The 22,559-nt window shown below is 36.8% G+C and overlaps 1 protein-coding gene across 1 annotated transcript in view; it reads left to right on the forward strand.

Annotated features, from left to right (window-relative positions):
• Positions 1-22,559, forward strand: part of CD2AP (CD2 associated protein) — a 137,796-nt gene that overhangs the window by 13,906 nt on the left and 101,331 nt on the right. The window contains exon 2 of the mRNA XM_080807232.1: positions 13,820-13,980. Coding sequence (XP_080663358.1) covers positions 13,820-13,980 — 161 coding nt within the window. The remainder of the gene's footprint in view (positions 1-13,819; positions 13,981-22,559) is intronic.

Raw genomic sequence — 22,559 nt, forward strand, 5'->3', positions numbered from 1 at the left:
TTTGGATCATGTGGTTTTCTTATTTTATCAGTTTATATAATAAATTAGATTTTCCAAGATTTATTATTTTTTCAAAGTAAGCTTTACATCCAATGTGGAGCTTGAACTCATGACCCCAAGATCAAGAATTGCATGCTCTACTGACTGAGCCAGTTTCCCCAGATTTTCCAAGATTAAACCTCTATTCCCTGCTTATTCTGTGGGTTATTTTCTATGCATTTGCCTTCCCTTTATTGGCATTTTATTTAGAACCTTATGTGTTTTAGACAGTATACTTGTGGGAGCAATTTTGGTCTTAATATCACTTAAATTGTTTTTAAATAATGATTATTTTAAGATCGTGAAGCTTTGTATGCTTATTTTATGTTTTATGGTAGTTTTGAAAGAATTAACCTTTAAAACAAATCATCTGTTTTTTGGGAACTGTTTTTGAGGCTATTTTTAGGCCATTTTCTGATTTTATTCTTGGATTATGGCTGTTGATTTTATTTTTAGTCTCTTGAGTAGTGTGTGTGTGTGTGTGTGTGTGTGTGTTTTAATAGAAATGTATCCATTTAATTGAGATTTTTAGGGTTGGAAATTTATAACCTAACCAAGAACCAGCCCAGTTTCATAGGTTGTCACATGCCTCTGAGCCTGTGGATCTGACCCCAACTCTGCAGTATCCCATTCTAGAGTGTTGAATTGACAGATCTCTTTGTGTATTCTGTAATCTCTTGTGGCTCTAGTTTAGTTTTCATTGCTCATCCTGATAGGCTTCTTTGAAGTATTTAATCTTTTGAGATGTTTTAGAGGTGGATTGTAGGGTGAGCTAACTATATGAGTGCTACTGTTGTTTATTGGTTAGTTAAATAATCCCAACTTAAGTCTTTGGTGTTAGAATGGCTATTTTTTTATTGTCAAAAATATCCCCCAAAATCTAGGATGAATTTATTTTGAAGTTTACTGACTTTAGGAAGATCTGGTTCATTTAGCTCTTCTAAATGAGAAGTTAGTGTTTTTGGTTGTAGTTTATCTGAAAAAAATTAAAAATAGAATGCTACTTGAGCTATGTATAAAATAACTTTTACAACAAACTAATTTTTAACGAATAAGTAAATTTCACTGAGACATGAATGTTGAAATGAAAGTTGAACTTTTGAGTAGAGATTTTGTTAAAGTGGATAAAATATTTGAAAGTCAATTCGGTATAATTCTACAGGATGGCACAAATAATTTAGAGTAATTCAGCATAATTTAAAGAGCAATTCACTGTTTTGCTGACATTTTTTTGCCACACTTCATGACTCACTATTATAATATTTTGAAAAACTTTGTGTATGTGTGTATATATACAGTATATATGTATATACATTTAATATGTAAGAATATCATTAAAAAAATTTAACAATTCTCATATCCAAATATAGGCATTGTAATTAAGTAGATGGCTAAGATCAGATTGCACTATCAAATTGAGTAAATAGACAAGAACTTGAAAAACAATGCATTTGTAAATCAGGAACATTTCTTGTTCCATACGACGTATGCTGTAGAACTTGTGGTTTTTAAGACAGTAAAGTGATGTTGGAAGATTGGGATTAACCTTTTTGTATTGAGTTTAGTCTTGATAACTAAATTGTAGGAGAATTATATCAGAGTAGGGTGGTTGGGATTTACGGCTTTTTAATGATTCCTTCAGGTTTGAAACATATCCCAGTTTGGCTCTAACTAGCTCTACTTCTGGGTGAAAGGTTTTGATGTATACTGTGGGGCATAATATCAGATACCCTCTTGTATCGCCTTGAAATGACCCCTAGCTGGAAAAGAGTGACATTACCATAAGGAGCACTTGCATAATTGGGGTTCTGCCACACTGACATTCTGTAAATACAGCATATTATGAATTACCAACCTTAGTATCATCTTTGATTGTTAAAGTGATCATTTTGGGCAGTTTAGAAAACACAGAATAAAGGAGGAGGAAAAGACCTGTAAATTTCTACAGAGTAAAGTTATTTTGATATATTTCAGGTCCTAAAAAATAGATGTATTTTACAGATTTGGTTTGTACTTTACATTTAGTTTGGTCTCTAACTATAAATATATATATATATATTAAAAAACATATATAATATATATAATATAAACTCTTTAATCATTTGAAATTTCATTGTGTTTTTCTAAACTATATCATTTTTTGATGGTTTCCTTTGCTGTGCAAGAGCTTTTTATTTTAGTGTAGTCCGCATAGTTTATTTTTGTTTTTATTTCCCTTACCTGAGTAGACATATCCATAAATATGTTGTTAAGGCCAGTGTCAAAGACTACAGCCTTTTTTTTTTTTTTTTTAAAGGAATATTATGGTTTCAGGTCTCACATTTAGGTGTTAATCCATTTTGAGTTATTTCTCTACTTGGTGTAATAAAGTGGTCCGACAGTTTTATTCTTTTGCATGTAGCAGTCCAGTTTTCCCAACACTATTTATTGAAGAAACTGTCTTTTCCACATTGTACATTCTTCCTTTGTTTTAGATTAATTCATCATGTAAGTGTGGTTTATTTCTAGGTTCTCAATCCTGTTTCATTGATCTGAATGTCTGTTTTTGTGTGAATAACACTGTTTTGATTATTATGATTTTGTAGTATATCTTGAAATCTGGGATTGTCATACCTCCAGCTTTGCTTTTCTTTGTCAAGATTGTTTTGGCTATTCAGTGTCTTTTGTGGTTTCATATAGGTGCTGGGATTATTTGTTGTAGTTCTGTGAAAAACACTTTTAGTATTTTGATAGGGGTTGCATTGAATTTATAGATTACTTTGAGTAATATGGACATTTTAGCAATATTAATTATTTTATTCTGTGAGCATGGTATAACTTTCCATTTGTGTCTTCATTTTCTTTCTTCAGTGTCTTATAATTGTCACAGTATAGGTTTTTTACCTCCTTGGTTAAGTTTATTCCTAGCTATTTTATTCTGTTATTTTGTTATTAGTGTACAGAAGTACAACCAATTTCTTGGTGTTCATTTTGTATTCTGCAACTTTACTGACTTCATTTATTCTCACATCTTCTGGTGGAGTCTTCAGGCTTTTCTAAATACAGGGCCATGTCATTTGGAAATAGTGACAGTTTTACTTCTTTCTTACCAATTTAGGTACCTTTTATTACTTTTTCTTGTCTTTTTGCTGTGGCTAGGATTTCTAGTACTGTTTTGAATAAAAATGGCAAGAGTAGCCATCCTTGTCTTGTTCCTGATCCTTTTTTTGGGGGGGGGGGGGTCCTAATCTTAAAGGAAAATCTTCGGTTTTTCACCAATGACTATGACATTAGCTATAGGTTCATTATATATGGCCCTGATTATGTTGAGGTGTGTTCCCTCTAAGTCCACTTTGATGAGAGTTTTTATCATGTATGGATGTTGAATTTTATCAGATGCTTTTTCTGTATCTATTAAGTTGATCGTATGGGTGTTATCCTTTATTTTGTTAATGTGATATATCATGTTGATTGATTTGTGGATCTGAATCATGCTTGCATCTCTGGAATAAGATTCTATTTGATAGCAGTGAACAATTTTTTTTTATGTATTTTTGAATGCAGTTTGCTAATATTTTGTTGAGGATATCTGCATCTCTGTCCATCAGAGATAATTGGTCTGTAGTTTTCTTTTTTTGTATGTTACTGATTCAAGTATTAGGGTAATGCTGGCCTTGTAGAATAAAATTTGGACTCTTTCCTTCCTCTATTTTTTGGAATAGTTTGAGAAGAAAAGGTACTAACTCTTTAAGTGTTTGGTAGAATTCAACTGGGAAGGCATCTGGTCCTGCCTTTTGTTTGTTTAATTTCATTACTGGTCATCAGTCCATTCAGATTTTCTGTTTCCTCCTGATTCAGTTTTGGAAGATTGTATGTTTCTAGGAATTTATCCATATCTTATAGTTTGGCCAATTTGTTGGCATATAATTTTCCATGGTAGTATTTTAATAATCCTTTGTTTTTCTCTGGTCTTAGTTGTTACTTCTTTTATTTCTGATTATATTTATTTAAGTTCTATCTTTTTTCCTTGATGACTCTGACTAAAGGTTTATCAATTTAATTTATCTTTTCAAAAAGCAGCTCTTGGTTTTATTGATCATTTTTATTTTTAAAAAATCTCTATACCATTTATTTCTGTGATTTTTATTATTTTCTTTCTCCTTTTAACTTTGAGCTTTGTATGTGTTTTTTCTAGTTCCTTTAGATATAAGGTTAGATTATTTATTTGAGATTTTTCTTATTTCTTAAGTTTGACCTGTTATCTTTGTAAACTTCCCTCTCTTAGAATTCTAAGTTGGTAGTTTTTTTCTTTCAGTACTTTGAATAGTTTACTCCCCTCTCTCTTTTTTTTTTTTTTAAGATTTTATTTATTTATTTGTCAGAGAGAGAGAGAGAGAGAGTGAGCACAGGCAGACAGAGTGGCAGAGGGAGAAGCAGGCTCCCTGTGGAGCAAGGAGCCCGATGTGGGACTCGATCCCAGGACACTGGGATCATGACCTGAGCCGAAGGCAGCCGCTTAACCAACTGAGCCACCCAGGCGTCCCTTACTCCCCTCTCTTAAGTGTTCTGAAGAGAGGTCTGCTGTAATTCTTATGCTTGTTCTTCTATATGTAAGGTGGTTTTTTCCCTTATGGCTTCTTTCAAGAATTTCTGTGTTTGGTTTTCTGCAGTGTGAGTAGGGTATGCTTAGGTGTAGACTTTTCTCACATTTTCTTGCTTTGTATTATCTGAGCTTCCCAGGTGTGTTGTTTGGTGTATGATATTAATTTTTGAAATTTTTTGTTATCTTCCTTTTTTTATAAACTGCCAAATATAATTGTTTTTATTGACTTTATTAATATTCTCCTCGAATTAAGGATATCTTCATTATTCCAGAAGTGTACGGTACCCTTTCTCCAAGCTAAAATTGAGAACTGGATACACACCTGGATTTCTCCTTAAAGAGTTCTTTGGAATTGTGTGGTTCAGTAACATCTAAGATTTCTCACTTTCTTCTGAAAGCATCACCTCTTTCAGACTGCATGTTTTTGGCCAAAATTTTAGCAGTCCTGTGATAACTGGTTATGTTAGTGTTGTATCTTTCTCTAGAAGCTATCCAACACAGTAGACTAGCTGAGCATGAGACAAAGCCAATCCTTTTGCAGTATGCATAAGAATAAAAGCCTTCATTAGAAATTATTTATGTTCTGCTTTCAGTGGTATGGCATAGAGCCATTGATAAAAACTTACTAATATTTCAAGGAGTTCAGCAACCTCTTGGAAATGTTTCATATATAAACAAGGAAAATGTTGGTAATTTGTTTTTTTAATGAATGCCTTAATCCAAGAAATTTCCTATAAATTCAGTGCAGAACAGTCTTCAGGTCTTCATGTTCTCCGAGATACCTTCACTGTTGAAAAGGTCAGAAACTGGGGCACCTGGGTGGCTCAGTCGTTGAGCATCTGCCTTTGGGTCAGGTCATGGTCCCAGGGTCCCAGGATGGAGCCCTTCATCGGGCTCCCTGCTCAGCGGGAGGCCTGCTTCTCCCCCTCCCACTCCCTCTGCTTCTGTTCCCTCTCCACTGTCTGTCTCTCTCTGTCAAGTAAATAAATAAAATCTTTAAAAAAAAAAAAGGTCAGAAACTGTCTTACAAATTTCTGGCCCATACATCACTTTCCAGTGCTCTCCAAACCAGAACTCTCCAAATTATCTTAAGAACTCTGACATCAATTGTATGTGAAGCCAAGAGGCCTCAAATTCATCCCTTTCTGGGTCAAAATCTAGATTATCACTTGGAGGAGGAGTATGGAAGATGCCAGCACTGATCATTTTTGATTTATCACAATATACTGTTTTGACAAATTACCCCACAGTGAGTTGAAGCATACTCAGTTAGTTCATTCAGTGTTGTTCTTATAATTTTGTTGGTCTTAAGTCTGAAGCCATCCATGAAATCAAACAGTATATGCAACATATGCAACTTCTGACAGAAAAGCTCTTGTTTATTTGAATGTCATCTTTGAGCAGGTGTAAGGATTGCTCCTTTGCTTATTGCCCCTGCTGTCGAACTCTCAGGAGCCCTGGGAGCATTTCTGCCAGTGTGCTGTGCATATTGATTCCCGGGTAAAGCTGACCACTTTCTCTAAGGCCCAGATGGTGGTGCTGGCTGCTTCCACTGGTAATTACCGGGACACCTCCAAGGCCCTGGTTCTTAGGAGAGCTGCTTCCACAGATTGGGCCATGGCAGAGAGAGGAGGTGGGGATAGGTGCAGAGAGCTTGCACCCCTTTGCCTAGTCCCTTCCCCCTTTTCCTGCCATAGTTCCTTCCTCCTGGTCACCTGGGACCTTGTTGTTCAACCCCTCAGGGCCATTATCAGTGCTGGAAGTTTCTGTTCATTGCCCCACATGGAGCTCCAGGGGATGGGGGAGGAGAGGGTTGAAAAAGTTGTTGATTCTGGGCATAAGGGTCTGGCAGAAGGGAGCCCGAAGTTTAGAAAACTGAGGCAAGGCCTCAGGGCTGTGCATGCTGAGCATGCCACTTGTCCCTTCAGTTTAAGTCACTAGCCAACTGGCCAACATCTCAGTGGCTGCTGCCAGTGCATCCTAGCGTGCCTGGAACCGCCTTCTGAGGTGCTGCCATTGAGGATCCCCTCTGAGATAGCACCTTTGCTGTGATGCCCACTTTAAGCATCGACCCATCATTTCCTGGGGCAGTGACCTGCCACCTGGGCATCCTTTATTTCATTCTATATAACTTTATTTAGTTAGTATTTCTTATTTCTTTCACTTCCTTTTGATTTTAGGGTTTCCGTCTGTCTACTTACCTTACCCATCTGCTTTGTTGTTGTCTTTTTTTCACCATTACCGCCCTTAACATATTAATCATAATTATTTTAAATTCCCTGTCTGATTCCAAAATATGTATTATATTTGAGTCTGGGTCTGATGCTTGCTTTGTCTTTGTGTTTTTCCTTGCCTTTTAAAAGCATGATGTATAATTTTTTGTTGAAAGTTGGACATTATGTATTAGGGAATAGGAGCTCAGATTAACAGGTATTGAGTGTGAGATTTTAATATTTGTTCAAGAGTTGTATTGTGTTTAATATTTGCTCTAAGTATAGGTGCCAGAGGCTTCACATTTCTTTAGAGTCCTTTTGTGTCTTCCTGGCTGCCTTTGGGTTTTCCTAAGAACAACTCCTCAGATGGGATCTATACCATGCAAAACTTTTTCAGCAGTGATTAGCTTTTATTATACTGGAACCTCACTTGTGTGGTGGAATGGTGTAGGAGAGCGGAAGCCTCCTATAATCTTATAATTAAATCTCAAACTTTTAGTGGGTTTGTGTTGTGGGACTGTAACCTTGACTAGTCTGAGAAAAGGGGAAGTGGGGACTGGAATCAGAGAATCCCATACCTTACTGCATATGGGATATGGCTTGCTAAAGTCTTTTCTGTGGAGATTAAGTCTTTGTTATGGTGAATGCTCTGGTTTCTCATTACTTTAGGGTGACCTCTTTTACCTTCTCCTTGTGAGAAGCTCAAGGAGATTTTTATGGGTTCTTAACTCTGAGAATCTGGTGGGGTTTCTGGAAATAAAACCATAACAATGGGTGACTCTCCTGAGACTGTGGTTCCCAGAAGTTTCCTACTGTGATGCTATTCTACGTTCAGCCTCTAGTAGTTCATCAAAAGTACCATTTAGGTGTTTGCAGTGGATTAACTTTCTGCCACCGAAATGATGTGTTCAAGTTCTAAGCCTTGGTATAGATGAATTTGGTGCTATTTGGAAATGAAGTCTTTGCATATGTAACCAAGCATCTTAAGAGATAATACCATCCTGGATTTAGGACTGACCACAAATCCAGTGAGTGGTGTTCTTACTGAGAGTCAGGGGAGGGAGGGATTCCTTGGTGGCTTCTCTGCCTTCTGCTCAGGTCATGATCTGGGAGCCCTGGGATCCAGTCCCACATTGGGCTTCTTGCTCAGCAGGGAGCCTGCTTCTCCCTCTGCCTGTTCTGCCTCCAGCTCTCCGTGCTTCTGCTCTCTCTCTGACAAATAAATAAGATCTTAAAAAAAAAAAAAAAAAGAGTAAGGGGAGGGAGATTTGAGACACACAGAAGGGCAAGGTCATGTGCAGATGGAGGCAGAGGTTGGAATTATGCAAACTAAGGAATGCCAGAGATTTCTGGCAGCCTCCAGAAGCCAAGGCAGAATGTGAAGCAATTCTTTCTCTGAGCCTTCAGGAGGACCCAATCCTGCTGATACTTTGATTTTTTACTCTGGCCTTCAGAATTACAGAGTGAAAGAATAAAGTTTTCCTGTTTTAAGTCACCGAGTTTGTGATTGTTACGACAGCCCTGGGAATGGTTCCACTTGTTTGTATTTGAGGTGATTTAGTAGTTCTTGGCTTTGACATCCTGGATATGTCTATCTCTGTATCTTGAACTGGTAGTTTGCCTTGTATCTTCATTTTTCTGTTGGGTCCAGGGAAAGTCAGTGACTTTCAGTTTAGCTTTTTTCTTGTTGTAGGGATGGGAATGACAGCTTCTAATTTTTTCACATATTGGAGCTGAAACTGCAAGTCCAGTATTTTTTGTTTGGCATTTTATACTCTTATTATGTTAGTGATTACCACATGCATTATTAGCTTTTAAAAATCTAAAGTTAATTAAAGAACAGTCTATTCCTCATTCCTCCTTGCCGCCAAATACCTTCTAGAACTTTTTGTCTCCTGCTTAGACTGTTCCTTAGATTTGTTGCACAGTTGCCATTTTAACACTTTACTTACTCTCTGAGATTGGCTCCACTATTTCTTGAATTTCATGTCTTCTCTTTTGTTTCATATTTTTTATTTTATTGGGTAACGTGTAAGGTCATATGTAGGAGTTAATTTCCTTTTCCTTGCCTGTGTGAAAATGTTACACCCTATACTAGCCTGCTGATTTGGTTGAGTGTGGAATTCATTTTCCTTTAATACTTAAGTGGCCTTGCCTTTTTATTTCTCCAGTAGAATCTGGTGTCCTAGATGAAAAGTCTTTTGATGATTCTCTCTATTGTAGATGAACTCTGTTTCTTTTCAGAGAGTTTTTAGGGAAGTATTTATCTTTGTTAAATTTCATCTAGATGTGAGTACTTACTTTTTTGTTATTATACTGGATTTTCATAGACCTCTTAGCATTTGAAGATTGTTTCATTTAGCTTTGGAGTATTTTCTTGTGTTATTTAATTGTCAGTTCTCTATTTTCTCCATCTCTTTTTTCTAGAACTTTTAATTGGATGTTGAATTATCTGGATTGATCATCTGTCTTTTATATTTCCTTTATGTCTTTTTGCTTTACTTTTTCTGGAAAAATTTCTTGGGTTTGTCTCCACCTCTCAAAAAATAAAAAAGTTAATGAGACATGTTGGAAGAGACAGATTTTTAAAAAGATTTTATTTATTTATTTACTTGATGGGGTGGGGAGAGAGAGTATAAGCAGGGGGAGCAGCAGAGGGAGGGGAGAAGAAGGCCCCTGCTGAGCAGGGAGAGCCTGATGCAGGGCTGCATCCCAGGACCCTGGGATTATAACCCAAGGGGAAGGCAGATGCTTAACTGACTGAGCCACCTAGGCACCCTGGAAAATACAGGTTTCTCAACCCTTTTTATTTTCTTTCTCTCTCTCTTTTTTTTTTTTCATAGCATTCTGTTCTGATTTTATGAACTTTATTGTATCTCTTGAGAATACAAATTTGTACATATTTACAGTTTTTATTTTGAAGTAGTAAATTGTAGAAATAAGTACAGAAGTACAATACAAAGACATTTTTCCTGACTGATAATCTTTATCCTGAATATTTAATTTATTTATGCATTCATTCGTTCATTCATTCATTTATTTTTAAAGATTTTTAAAATTTATTTGACACAGAGAGAGAGAGAGAGATCACAAATAGGCAGAGAGGCAGGCAGAGAGAGAGGGGGAAGCAGGCTCTCTGCTGAGCAGAGAGCCCGATGCAGTGCTCAATCCCAGGACCCTGACATCATGACCAGAGCCAAAGGCAGAGGCTTAACCTACTGAGCCACCCAGGTGGCTCCTCACTCCTGAATATTTTAGTGTGTATTTTCTACAAGCCAGGATCTTCTTGCTTAATCACAATCCAACCATAGAATTAAAAAATTAACATTTATTTATACATGCATGGAGTCATGATTTCTTACATTATTCAGTGAGGTATATATTCTGTTACTCTCACTGTTCATTTTGATGCTCAAATTGTCCTGATTTGGACAGGAGGAGCCTTTTTGTATCACTTCTTTCTGTCCTTTGGCATTACCTTATCTTTTTTTAACTTCCTTGCTTTGTGGCATAATATTATGTCCCAGGCTTATCTTGTACTTTTCCTGCCTTAGTGGTGGAATTGCCTGTCTTCCAAGGGATTCCTAGTTCTTTTTGGTAGAGAGTGGTGTTTTTAAGATCTCAGCATTAGGTTTGCTCATTGCCATTAGACTGTTGCTAGTTTCAGGCCCTTTCAGTGGACAGAGCTGGTGTGTGTGTGTATATCTATGTATTGAAAACTGTTAGTTCATGGTGATACTTCTCATTTAGTATCACATTATTGAATCTAGCTTTTTCTCCTTTATGTGTGCAACTCCCTTCTCTGACACAGTGAAATTTGGCTTCCATTATCCTTAGTATTTTTACTTATTTGATCAATCCCCTGGATGTAGCTAGTCGTCCATCTCTGCTGTTACTCTTCACCCTCTCCTTGAGCTATTAGTCCTCATTTTAGGTTGCCTTTACCCTTCCATAACTTCATGGAAATCTGCCATCCACCCCCAACACATTGGCCTTTGATATTCCTTAGCAAGCTACCCCTCAGCTTGGATGCCCTCTCCACTGTGCTTGGGGTCTGATACACCATGTCAGGTTGCCCCTACATGGATGCCCTCCTCACCTTGCATTAGAGTGCTGATATGATGTACTAGGGAAACCCCCATATGTGGATGTGCTCTGACTCTGATAGCTGGACTCCTGCCTTTACCCCCATCCCAATTTTGGATACCTCTTTTATTCATCTTGGTCTTTTAACTTCTCACATCAGACTCTTCCTTACCACCCCGCCTCCAACTTCTTTCCCCTTTCTCCCACTGTGCTCTTTTGTACCTAAATGGCTTTAGGACTCATTTGTTTTGGAGGGTAAAAGGAGGGAGGTGGGTGTATGTTTCATCCAGGAGTAATTTTTCATTTTATTATGGTTTTTTCATGATAGCCTGTTCATATTTATGAATGAATAAGCTGGGGACACTATGTAGGTAGGACTTAGTGTTTTATTTTATACTTGTCAGGCGGGGAGCTGGACGTTGGTGTGGAAACCTCTAAATTCTGGAAATCAGTAGTCATTTCTCTAAGAAACCAACACTCATCCATAGGAGCTGTACTAGTTTCCACAAACTGTGTGTGTTTGGGGGGGTGGGGTGGGGTTTGAGGGTGGGGTAGAGATTAACCCTTTAGTTTTTGGTGGTCAGAGAAAAAAGCCTGTCTACTTAGCTTTATTGTCTTGGAACTATTGTGGTTGATAGTGAGTGTTAGCTCTTTCATGTAGAGATAATTCCCCTATTTTCAGTTTTGCATTTCCCATAAACCCTCCTTTTTTGAATTTCTAGCTTCTGTGGGATTCTGCAGAGCAATTTGGTATCTGTTACAGTTTCCTGAAATTCTCTGGGCTTTCTGTTCCTGGCTTTATTAGTTATGGATCCATTTTCATAAACTGGAAAATTTTGTTTTTGGCCTTCTTAGGTTGGGATTTTCAGCCATAAGTAAAAATTCTGCTTAAAATTTACTTAAAAGTTAAGAAGAAAACTGGGGCCCTTGGGTGGTGGCTAATTAGGTGTCTGACTCTTGGTTTCAGCTCAGGTCCTGATCTTAGGGTTGTGAGATTGAGCCCCAAATTGGGCTCTGTGCTCAGTGGAGTCTGCTTCACATTCTCTCTCCCTCTCTCTCTGACCCTCCTGCTCATGTGTGTGCTTTCTTTCTCTCTCTAAAATAAATAAATCTTAAAAAAAAAAAGTTAAGAAAAAACTACTTCTGTAACAAGAAAACTAACAGTATTGTAACTCAGGGATTGCTTAATATAGCAGTTTGATGAATCTAGCAAAGATCTAGGTCATTTTCATCTTCTCTTCCATTGTAATCTTTGTCTTAAGAAGGGATTGAGACAATCTCTTCATCTTTTTCTTGTCTTAAATAGTTAGAGCAGTTTGGGGCATTACATTCTCACAGAGGAATATCTAAGGCCTACAGGAAGACATTTTTTTCCTTCTGTTTTGTTTTTAAGATTGGATAAAACTTTCCCTGAAACCTTGCTCGTGTCTTATTGGTAGAATCCATCCATCACGTGTATTTGAAAACCAGTCTGTGCATGCATGTATGTGTACATGTGTGTTTGTGTGTGTGAAATTATTATAAATAAGTTGTGTTTAGTAAATAAACTGTTTTCAGATCATTTCCTCTTTGACCAACAGCATTATATATCCAGGGCCTTTTCAGAGTACACTTTTAAGCAAGATTGAATAAGATGACTTCTGCAAGTCAACAAGATGTTGTGATTATACATCATTATTTGAAAAGCCCAGGTCTGGACTAGAAAAGATTTAACTCTCTCTCAGAATGAGGGAAGTCACATTTGTAAAAATACATGATCTCAAAATACCTGAACAAAATCAGGGTTCAATAAGAAAGGAAGAAGGAGGTGGGGAGTCTGTGTGGGAATGGCTGTTGGTTTGGCAGTCAACAATGTCTGCCCATAATCCTTTTCCCTTTATTTTGGTTGTAGCACTGTGTGTGTGTGTGTGTGTGTGTGTGTGTGTGTGTTCTTCTTTAAAAATCATAGGAGAAAGAGAAGATGAATTGGAGGTATGGCTAGTCTGCCATTTTGAATAGGATCTGTTACTGCTTTTCTTGTATTGAGCCCTGTAAAATATTAATGGTATGCATATATGATGTCCTATAATCTAAAATTCTGTATTTAAAGGTGGTAAAATAGATCCTTACTAATCTTTACTTCAGGGTGTATTCATTTTCTCTTGTGTAGTAATAATACTGCCATAAACTTAGCAGCTTAAAACAACACACATTTTATTATCTCACAGTTATTTTGATTTAGTAAGTCTGGATGTGACTAGCTGGGTACTGTGCAAGGCTGCAGTGAAGGTGTTGGCTAGATCTGGGCTATCAGCTGGGGAAGGATCTTCCAAGGTTATATGGTGGTTGGCATCATTTAATTCTCTGTGGGCTGTTGGACTGATGCCCTCAGTTTTTTGCTGGCTGTCATTCATAGACCTTCATCAGTTTCTTGATAGGCCAGCTTACAGCAAAGCCGCTTGCATCTTTAAAGACAGCAAGTGTGAGAGTTTCCGAGCAAGATGGACATTATAATGTTATATAGTCATATACAGTGTATCTTCTTTGTCATAGTCTGTTGAAAGTCAGTCCCCTGTGAAGGAGAGGGAATTGCACAAAGCCATGAATATCAAGAGATGGGGATCATAGGGACCAGTATAGAGATTATCTGTCACTAACAATATATACATCCGACAGTAAGAACAACTGATGACATGAATTATATATTGTATTGAGGCTTCTACTAAAAATTTGTACTGTGTTTTATACTAAGGCAGTCAAGAAATTTGCAAATGTAGGCAAATATTTAAAATCATCAAAGTAAACCTTCATAATGTCTTTGTAATATTGTTATTAAACAGGCTTCTTAGTTTTAAGTTTATTAATATGGTTAATTTTATTTCATGAATTAAGTTTTAGACATTTATTTTTCTTTTTTTAGTTGACTATATTGTGGAGTATGACTATGATGCTGTGCATGATGATGAATTAACTATTCGAGTTGGTGAAATCATCAGGAATGTGAAAAAACTGCAGGAGGAAGGATGGCTAGAAGGAGAATTAAATGGGAGAAGAGGAATGTTTCCTGATAATTTTGTTAAGGTAAGTACTCTCACTTAAATTTCTAGCTATTACTTCATAGGATTTAATCATTAAGAAATACATATATTTTACACATGTATTTGTATACCTAAAAAAGGTAAATTTTTTACTCCACATCTGCGTGGTGTGTTGGTGGATAATAACACTACACTGTATGTGTGTGTGTTTATATGTGTATGTATATATCTACCTATCTTTTTAAAAAAATAAATGGTACTTTGCATTTGGGTAGCACTCTTTTATTTACAAAGTAGTTTTGTTGTGTACATTCTCATTTGAACCTACAAGTCTTGTAAGTAGGGCAGATGATAACTCCATTTTAAATACGGCAACATATAGATGAGAGGTTACATGGTTTACCCGATGTTGACAGCTAAGAAGATACAGAATTTGAACTGAAATCCAGGGTAGTTGACTCAAGTCTAATTGTATATTGTTACTTTTGCAGACTCTTTACAAATATCTTAGATTCCTCTGTTAAGTTTCAGCATTGCAGTATGTATTTATCAAAGTAACGGTTTACTCATTAAACACCAAACATTCCTTTTTTAGTAAATATTCTGGTCACCTCTGCCAGAAAACAATCAAGATTCTTAAATCATTTGTGAACAAAGTTCTCAGTAGTTTAGAGAAGGAAAAAAATAAAGAATACCTATATATTTCTACTTCACTTATAATTGTCTTGTTTCCTATATTAGTTTTCTTATTCCTAGCTGTATCACTGGCCTCATTAGATTATAATTATGAGTTCTTCTGGGAAGGCTAGAATGTGTCTCATTTGTTTGTTCATCTTACATAGACCTGCATAATGTGGATATTTAGTAAATATTTGTTTTCTGAATAATTTGTGTTTATTTTAATTATGGTTTTACCTTTAAATATGAACTCATACTGTAATACTGATAGATTTCAGAAGTGAACTAACTGCACTTTGCCTAACTATATTTTATCTCTTGAAAAAACTAAGAAAAGCTGTAATAGGGACTTGAACTTATAGGAGAAGGTCACTTTCATTTTTTACTTCTTGTTTTATAAACCGACTTATGTCTTATAACCTAAAATGGAGTGTAATGCAGATTCCTTGGAAATTGGAGTAGAATAAATGAATTAAAACACAGTCAAGTTCCAGCTCTGTCCTTTCCTGGTGGTATGCTATAGGTCAAGCCACATAATTTCTCTGTTTTTTAATTCTTAAAATGATATATTGATAGTATATAGGAAGCCATCGCATTGACCTCTCATTTCATTTCTCTCTCTTTTTTTAAAAGGAAAGTGCCTTTTCAGAGATAACATATTGAAATAATAGGACGTTAGTTAAAAAAAAAATAAGTTAAAAGTTAAGTATTTATATAGTTCTCTTACTTGTGTTCTCAGTAGTGAAGATGACCTGTCACAGGACTCCATTTTGAAATACATGTTACTTTCCTGTTTCAGTACAACTAATATTAGAACTTGACTTTAATGAATTGCCTGAGAACAGAGGATGCAGTTTGAGAATGCTAGGTAATAGAGGGGAGCATAATCTGGGAATAAAAAGTAACTACCAGGTACCAAATTAGAATTGGAGACAGCAGTATGAACTCATGTTTTGTTTAAAATATGTACCAATACGTAACGATATATTTATAAATGTGTGTACTAATACTTGTGTTAATACACATACATGTATTTCTCAGCTGTCCACTGAGATAGCCTAGAAACAGTGACACACCAGTAGCAATGACTATACCCAGTGTCTGGATTTTGGTTTCTAAATACTATTCTCCAATAAAAGGAAGCAAGGCTCCTTAGACAAGGGCTGTGCTAAGGAAAATACACAATGGACCCTGGAGCATCTCAAAGTACCAGAAAGTAAGGAAGTGCTAAAAAAAACCCCATAGAATGATGGCTCATGTCAAAACAGCATAGGGGTCAATCTAAAAGAGCTTCCAGTGTCCAGAGCTGGAACAATTTAAGTAATAAAATAGCCTAGTATTTGATTATTACCCAAAGTGAAGCATAAATATATATAAGTTCATGCTGATAAAGATAAATGGTTGAATTAATAAATGAATGGGGAGAAGGGAGAAATCTCACAGAATTACTTCAAATATTTGTAGATACTTCCTTTCCCTCCATCCCCTCTCCTCTCCCCTCAAAAGCATCCCTCAGGAATGGGCTGGACTAAAAAATAGATGGAAGAGGAAAATAGTAACTTTACAGTGGAGAAAGCTGGCAAGTACTACCATAATCAAGTGATCAAAGCTAACATAATCAGTGATATATTAGGTTGATATCCTGTATCTCCTTCATCTCTGTGGTATTTATTCTTCCCCCCAAGCCCATAATCCCTAAGTCTAAGCGTGAGAAAAACAGTAAGACAAACCCAAATCTGAGACACTCTACAAAATACCTGACCAAGACTGAAAAAAATTTCAAGGTCATGAAAACCAAGGGAAGATTGAGATACTGATGTTGGCTAGAGGAGCTTAAGGAGACATGATGATCAAATGCATTGTGGTAACCTGGATTGGATTCTGGAACAAAAAAATAGATATTAATGAAAAAACCGATGAGATCTTTATAAAGTCAGTGGTTTAGTTAGTAGTAGTGATGTATTAGTGTTAATTTCTTAGTTTTGACAACTGTAATATGGTTATGCAAGATATAACATTAGGGGAACAGAGGAAAGGGGATATGGGAACTCTGTGCCTTTGTAAACTCTTCTGTAAACCTAAAATTATTCTAAAGTAAAATTTTTATTGAAAAAATGAACCACAGGCAATCAATAGTGATAGACAAAAAGTTGGCTTTATTACTTTCAGCTGTGTATATGAAGATTTAAGGGAAAGTTAGAATTTATAATTCACTGTCCCCTTGAAAATAAGCCTTTTATGCTTAATGTACTGTTACATTAAGGTACTTAGGTTATTTTGTATATGTAAGACTATGCAGTGGATTGTAGAACTAACTTGGCTTCCTCTAATCCACTCACACTCCTGTTGTTATTTCAGATAGCTGTACTTAAGAGCATTCCAGTTGAGCTGGAAGATGGATAGAAAAGTCAAATAATTTTTGCAGCTTATTGAAAAAAACCTTCATGGACACTGCATTTGTTTTCTGACAGACTTCTTATTTCATTGTTCCTTTGCAGTGTTATTTCATCTTTATATGACTTAAAGAGTAGTTTCAAAGAATATATAGAGCAGGGATCCATGAACTTATGTATAGAATGTTATGATTTTGGCGTTTTTGCTTTAGAGTGTTGCTTTCATAATGGAACATTACAGATAAAATTGAGTTTTGTTACCTCCTTATCATTTCCCTCTCCTCCCAAACTCCATATTCTGAAATTATATGTATCCCTGTAATACATAGTTTTATACTTATTTACCTATGCATAAACAAATAGTATTTTGTGTGATTTAGACATTGGCATAATAGGTTGCAACTTTTTAAAACTTAATATGTGTTTCATTGTGATACATAACATAGTCACTTTGGCTACAACATATTTTTATGACACTGTGTAGTTAACTCATAAATGATTGGTAAATGGGAGCGTCTGGGTGGCTCAATTGGTTGAGTGTCCAACTCTTGGTTTCTTCTCTGGTTATGATCCTCATGGGTTGTGGGATCCAGTCCTCTGCACTCAGCAAGGAGTTGGCTTGGAGAGTTTTACCTCTGCCCCTTGCCCTACTTGCACACATGCTTGTATGCATGCTCTCCCTCTCAAATAAATAAATAAATCTTAAAAAAAAGGTAAATAGAGGAATGATGTCAGGACAATGGGAAAGTTGTGTTAGTTTATTTTCTAGGTAAAAGGAGCTGTGATAAAAAGTGTAGAATTTTAATTTCAGTAAGAATGGGAGAGGCTCTCGTCTTGGCTGGTTGGGTAAATAGGAGTTCTTTTAGGTTTTAAGTGAAACCTTTTTTTTTTTTTTTTTTTTTGTCTTGAGATTTTATTTATTCCAGAGGGAGGAGGAGAGAGAGAGGCAGAGACCTTGCGTGTGCGAGCATGCTAGGGGAGAAGTAGAGAGGCACCCGCAGACTCAAGGCTGAGCATCAAGCTGACACGGGGCTTGATCTCAGGACCCTGAGATTATGACCTGAGCTGAAACCAAGAGTCAGATGCTTAACCAACTGAGCCACCCTAAGTGAAACTTTTTTTCCCCCCCTTTGTTAAGGTGATCATCTGTACCTGGGTATTATCCTCAAAGTTGACAGTCCTAGTGTAAGAAGTTCCATCTTTTAGCTCCTGGTGCTCACCTCCTCTTTTCTTTGCATTATTTTAATATCCATAAACCAACCTTTCTACTTTATTTTTATACATTTTTAATAGCTGTAGAGGAATCCATCTGTCATCTTCTTGGGCAGTCTTAAGTTTTACCCACTTATTATCCATTTTCAAGGTTTCAGTTATTGTTACTTATTTTTATTTTCATTTTTAGTGCTCAGGTTCCAAAGTTGCATAGGTCTAAATTGGTATGTTCTGAACCCTACACTTTTTTTCTTTGCATAATGACTGGTGTTTTTAGTATTTGATTTAGTTTTCACATAATCAGTAGTATTCTGGTGTGTATGATTTTTTTTTATAATTTTTTATTAACATACAATGTATTATTAGCCCCAGGGGTACAGGTCTGTGAATTGCCAAGTTTACACATTTCACAGCACTCACCATAGCACATACCTTCCCCAATGTCCATAACCCCACCACTCCCTCCCTACCCCCCTCCCCCTGGCAACCCCGAGTTTGTTTTGTGAGATTAAGAGTCTCTTATGGTTTGTCTCCCTCCCGATCCCATCTTGTTTCATTTATTCTTTTCCTACCCCCCAAACCCCTCACGTTGCCTCTCAACTTCTCATATCAGGGAGATCATATGATAATTGTCTTTCTCCGATTGACTTATTTTGCTAATCATAATACCCTCTAGTTCCATCCTTGTCCTCGCAAGTGGCAAGATTTCATTTCTTTTGATGGCTGCATAGTATTCTATTGTATATATATACCACCTCTTCTTTATCCATTCATTAGTTGATGGACATCTAGGTTCTTTCCATAGTTTGGCTCTTGTGGATATTGCTGCTATAAACATTTGGGTGCACGTGCCCCTTCAGATCACTACATTTGAATCTTTAGGTTAAATACCCAATAGTGCAATTGTTGGGTCATAGGGTAGTTCTATTTTCAACTTTTGAGGAACCTCCATGCTGTTTTCCAGAGTGGTTGCACCAGCTTGCATTCCCAACAACATTGTAGGAGGGTTCCCCTTTCTCCGCATCTTCGCCAGCATCTGTCATTTCCTGACTTGTTGATTTTAGCCATTCTGACTGGTGTGAGGTGGTATCTCATTGGGGTTTTGATTTGTATTTCCCTGATGCTGAGTGATGTGGAGCACTTTTTTATGTGTCTGTTGGCCATCTGGATGTCTTCTTTGCAGAAATGTCTGTTCATGTCCTCTGCCCATTTCTTGATTGGATTATTTGTTCTTTGGGTGTTGAGTTTGACAAGTTCTTTATAGATTTTGGATGCTAGCCCTTTATCTGATATGTCATTTGCAAATATCTTCTCCCATTGTCTTTTGGGTTTGTTGACTGTTTCCTTTGCTGTGCAAATGCTTTTGATCTTGATGAAGTCCCAATAGTTCATTATTGCCCTTGCTTCTCTTGCCTTTGGTGATGTTCCTAGGAAGAAGTTGCTGTGGGTGAGGTGGAAGAGGTAGCTGCCTGTGTTCTCCTCAAGGATTTTGATGGATTCCTGTCTTACATTGAGGTCTTTCATCCATACATTGAGTCTATTTTTGTGTGTGGTGTAAGGAAATGGTCCAGTTTCATTTTTCTGCATGTGGCCATCCGATTTTCCCAACACCATGTGTTGAAGAGACTGTCCTTTTTCCATTGAACATTCTTTCTTGCTTTGTCGAAGATTAGTTGACCATAGAGTTGAGGGTCTATTTCTGGGCTCTCTATTCTGTTCCATCGATCTGTGTGTCTGTTTTTGCACCAGTATCATACTGTCTTGATGATAACAGCTTTGTAATAGAGCTTGAAGTCTGGAATTGTGATGCCACCAACTTTGGCTTTCTTTTTCAACATTGCTTTGGCTATTCGAGGTCTTTTCTGGTTCCATATAAATTTTAGGATTATTTGTTCCATTTCTTTGAAAAAAATGGATGGGATTTTGATAGGGATTGTATTAAATGTGTAGATTGCTTTAGGTAGCATAGACATTTTCACAGTATTTGTTCTTCCAATCCATGAGCATGGAACATTTTTCTATTTATTTGTGTCTTCCTCAATTTCTTTCATGAGTACTTTATAGTTTTCTGAGTATAGATTCTTTGCCTCTTTGGTTAGGTTTATTCCTAGGTATCTTATGGTTTTGGGTGCAGTTGTAAATGGGATTGAGTCCTTATTTTCTCTTTCTTCTGTCTTGTTGTTGGTGTAAAGAAATGCAATTGATTTCTGTGCATTGATTTTATATCCTGACACTTTACTGAATTCCTGTACAAGTTCTAGCAGTTTTGGAGTGGAGTCTTTTGGGTTTTCCACATAACGTATCATATCATCTGCAAAGAGGGAGAGTTTGACTTCTTCTTTGCCGATTCGGATTTCGTTAATTTCTTTTTGTTGTCTGATTGCTGAGGCTAGGACTTCTAGTATTATGTTGAATAGCATTGGCGATAATGGACATCCCTGCCGTGTTCCTGACCTTAGTGGAAAAGCTCTCAGTTTTTCCCCCATTGAGAATGATATTCACAGTGGGTTTTTCATAGATGGCTTTGATGATATTGAGGTATGTACCCCCTATCCCTACACTTTGAAGAGTTTTGATCAGGAAAGGATGCTGTACTTTGTCAAATGCTTTTTCAGCATCTATTAAGAGTATCATATGGTTCTTGTTCTTTTTTTTTTTTATTAATGTGTTAAATCACATTGATTGATTTGTGGATGTTGAACCAATCTTGCAGCCCTGGAATAAATCCCACGTGGTCATGGTGAATAATCCTTTTTTTTTTTTTTTTAAGATTTTTATTTATTTATTTATTTGACAGAGATCACAAGTAGTCAGAGAGGCAGGCAGAGAGAGAGAGGAGGAAGCAGGCTCCCTGCTGAGCAGAGAGCCTGATGCAGGGCTCGATCCCAGGACCCTGAGATCATTACCTCAGCCAAAGGCAGAGACCCAACCCACTGAGGCACCCAGGTGCCCCAGTGAATAATCCTTTTAATGTACTATCGGATCCTATTGACTAGTATTTTGGTGAGAATTTTCGCATCTGTGTTCATCAAGGATATTTGTCTGCAATTCTCTTTTTTGATGGGATCCTTGTCTGGTTTTGGGATCAAGGTGATGCTGGCCTCATAAAATGAGTTTGGAAGTTTTCCTTCCATTTCTATTTTTTGGAACAGTTTTAGGAGAATGGGGTTTAATTCTTCTTTAAATGTTTGGTAGAATTCCCCTGGGAAGCCGTCTGGCCCTGGGCTCTTGTTTGTTGGGAGATTTTTTTTTTTAAAGATTTTTATTATTTATTTATTTATTTATTAAAAGATTTTATTTATTAATTTGACAGGCAGAGATCACAAGTAGGCAGAGAGGCAGGCAGAGAGAGAAGGGGAAGCAGGCTCCCCGCTGAGCAGAGAGTCTGATGTGGGGCTCGATCCCGGGACTCTGAGATCATGACCTGAGCCGAAGGCAGAGGCTTTAACCCACTGAGCCACCCAGGCGCTCCTGTTGGAGATTTTTGATGACTGCTTCAATCTCCTTACTGGTTATGGGTCTGTTCAGGTTTTCTGTTTCCTCCTGGTTCAGTTGTGGTAGTTTATATGTCTCTAGGAATGCATCCATTTCTTCCAGATTGTCAAATTTGCTGGCGTATAGTTGCTCATAATATGTTCTTATAATGGTTTGTATTTCTTTAGTGTTGGTTGTGATCTCTCCTCATTCATTCATGATTTTATTTATTTGGGTCCTTTCTCTTTTCTTTTTGATCAGCCTGCCTAGGGGTTTATCAATCTTATTAATTCTTTCAGAGAATCAGCTCCTAGTTTTGTTCATTTGTTCTATTTTTTTTTGTTTGTTTGTTTCTATTTCATTGATTTCTGCTCTGATCTTTATTATTTCTCTTCTGCTGGGTTTAGGCTTTCTTTGTTGTTCTTTCTCCAGCTCCTTTAGGTGTAGGGTTAGGTTGTATACTTGAGACCTTTCCTGTTTCTTGAGAAAGGCTTGTATTGCTATATATTTTCCTCTCAGGACTGCCTTTGCTGTGTCCCACAGATTTTGAACTGTTGTGTTTTCATTATCATTTTTTTTCATGAATTTTTTCAGTTCTTCTTTATATTCTGGTTGACCTGTTCATTCTTTAGAAGGATGCTCTTTAGTCTCCATGTATTTGGGTTCTTTCCAAATTTCCTCTTGTGATTGAGTTCTAGCTTCAGAGCATTGTGGTCTGAAAATATGCAGGGAATGATCCCAGTCTTTTGGTACCAGTTGAGACCTGATTTGTGACGGAGGATGTGATCTATTCTGGAGAATGTTCCATGTGCACTAGAGAAGAATGTGTATCTGTTGCTTTGGGATGGATGTTCTGAATATATCT

The sequence above is a fragment of the Martes martes genome, assembly GCF_963455335.1.
Source record: "Martes martes genome assembly, chromosome: 6".
Classification (NCBI taxonomy): Eukaryota; Metazoa; Chordata; class Mammalia; order Carnivora; family Mustelidae; genus Martes; species Martes martes.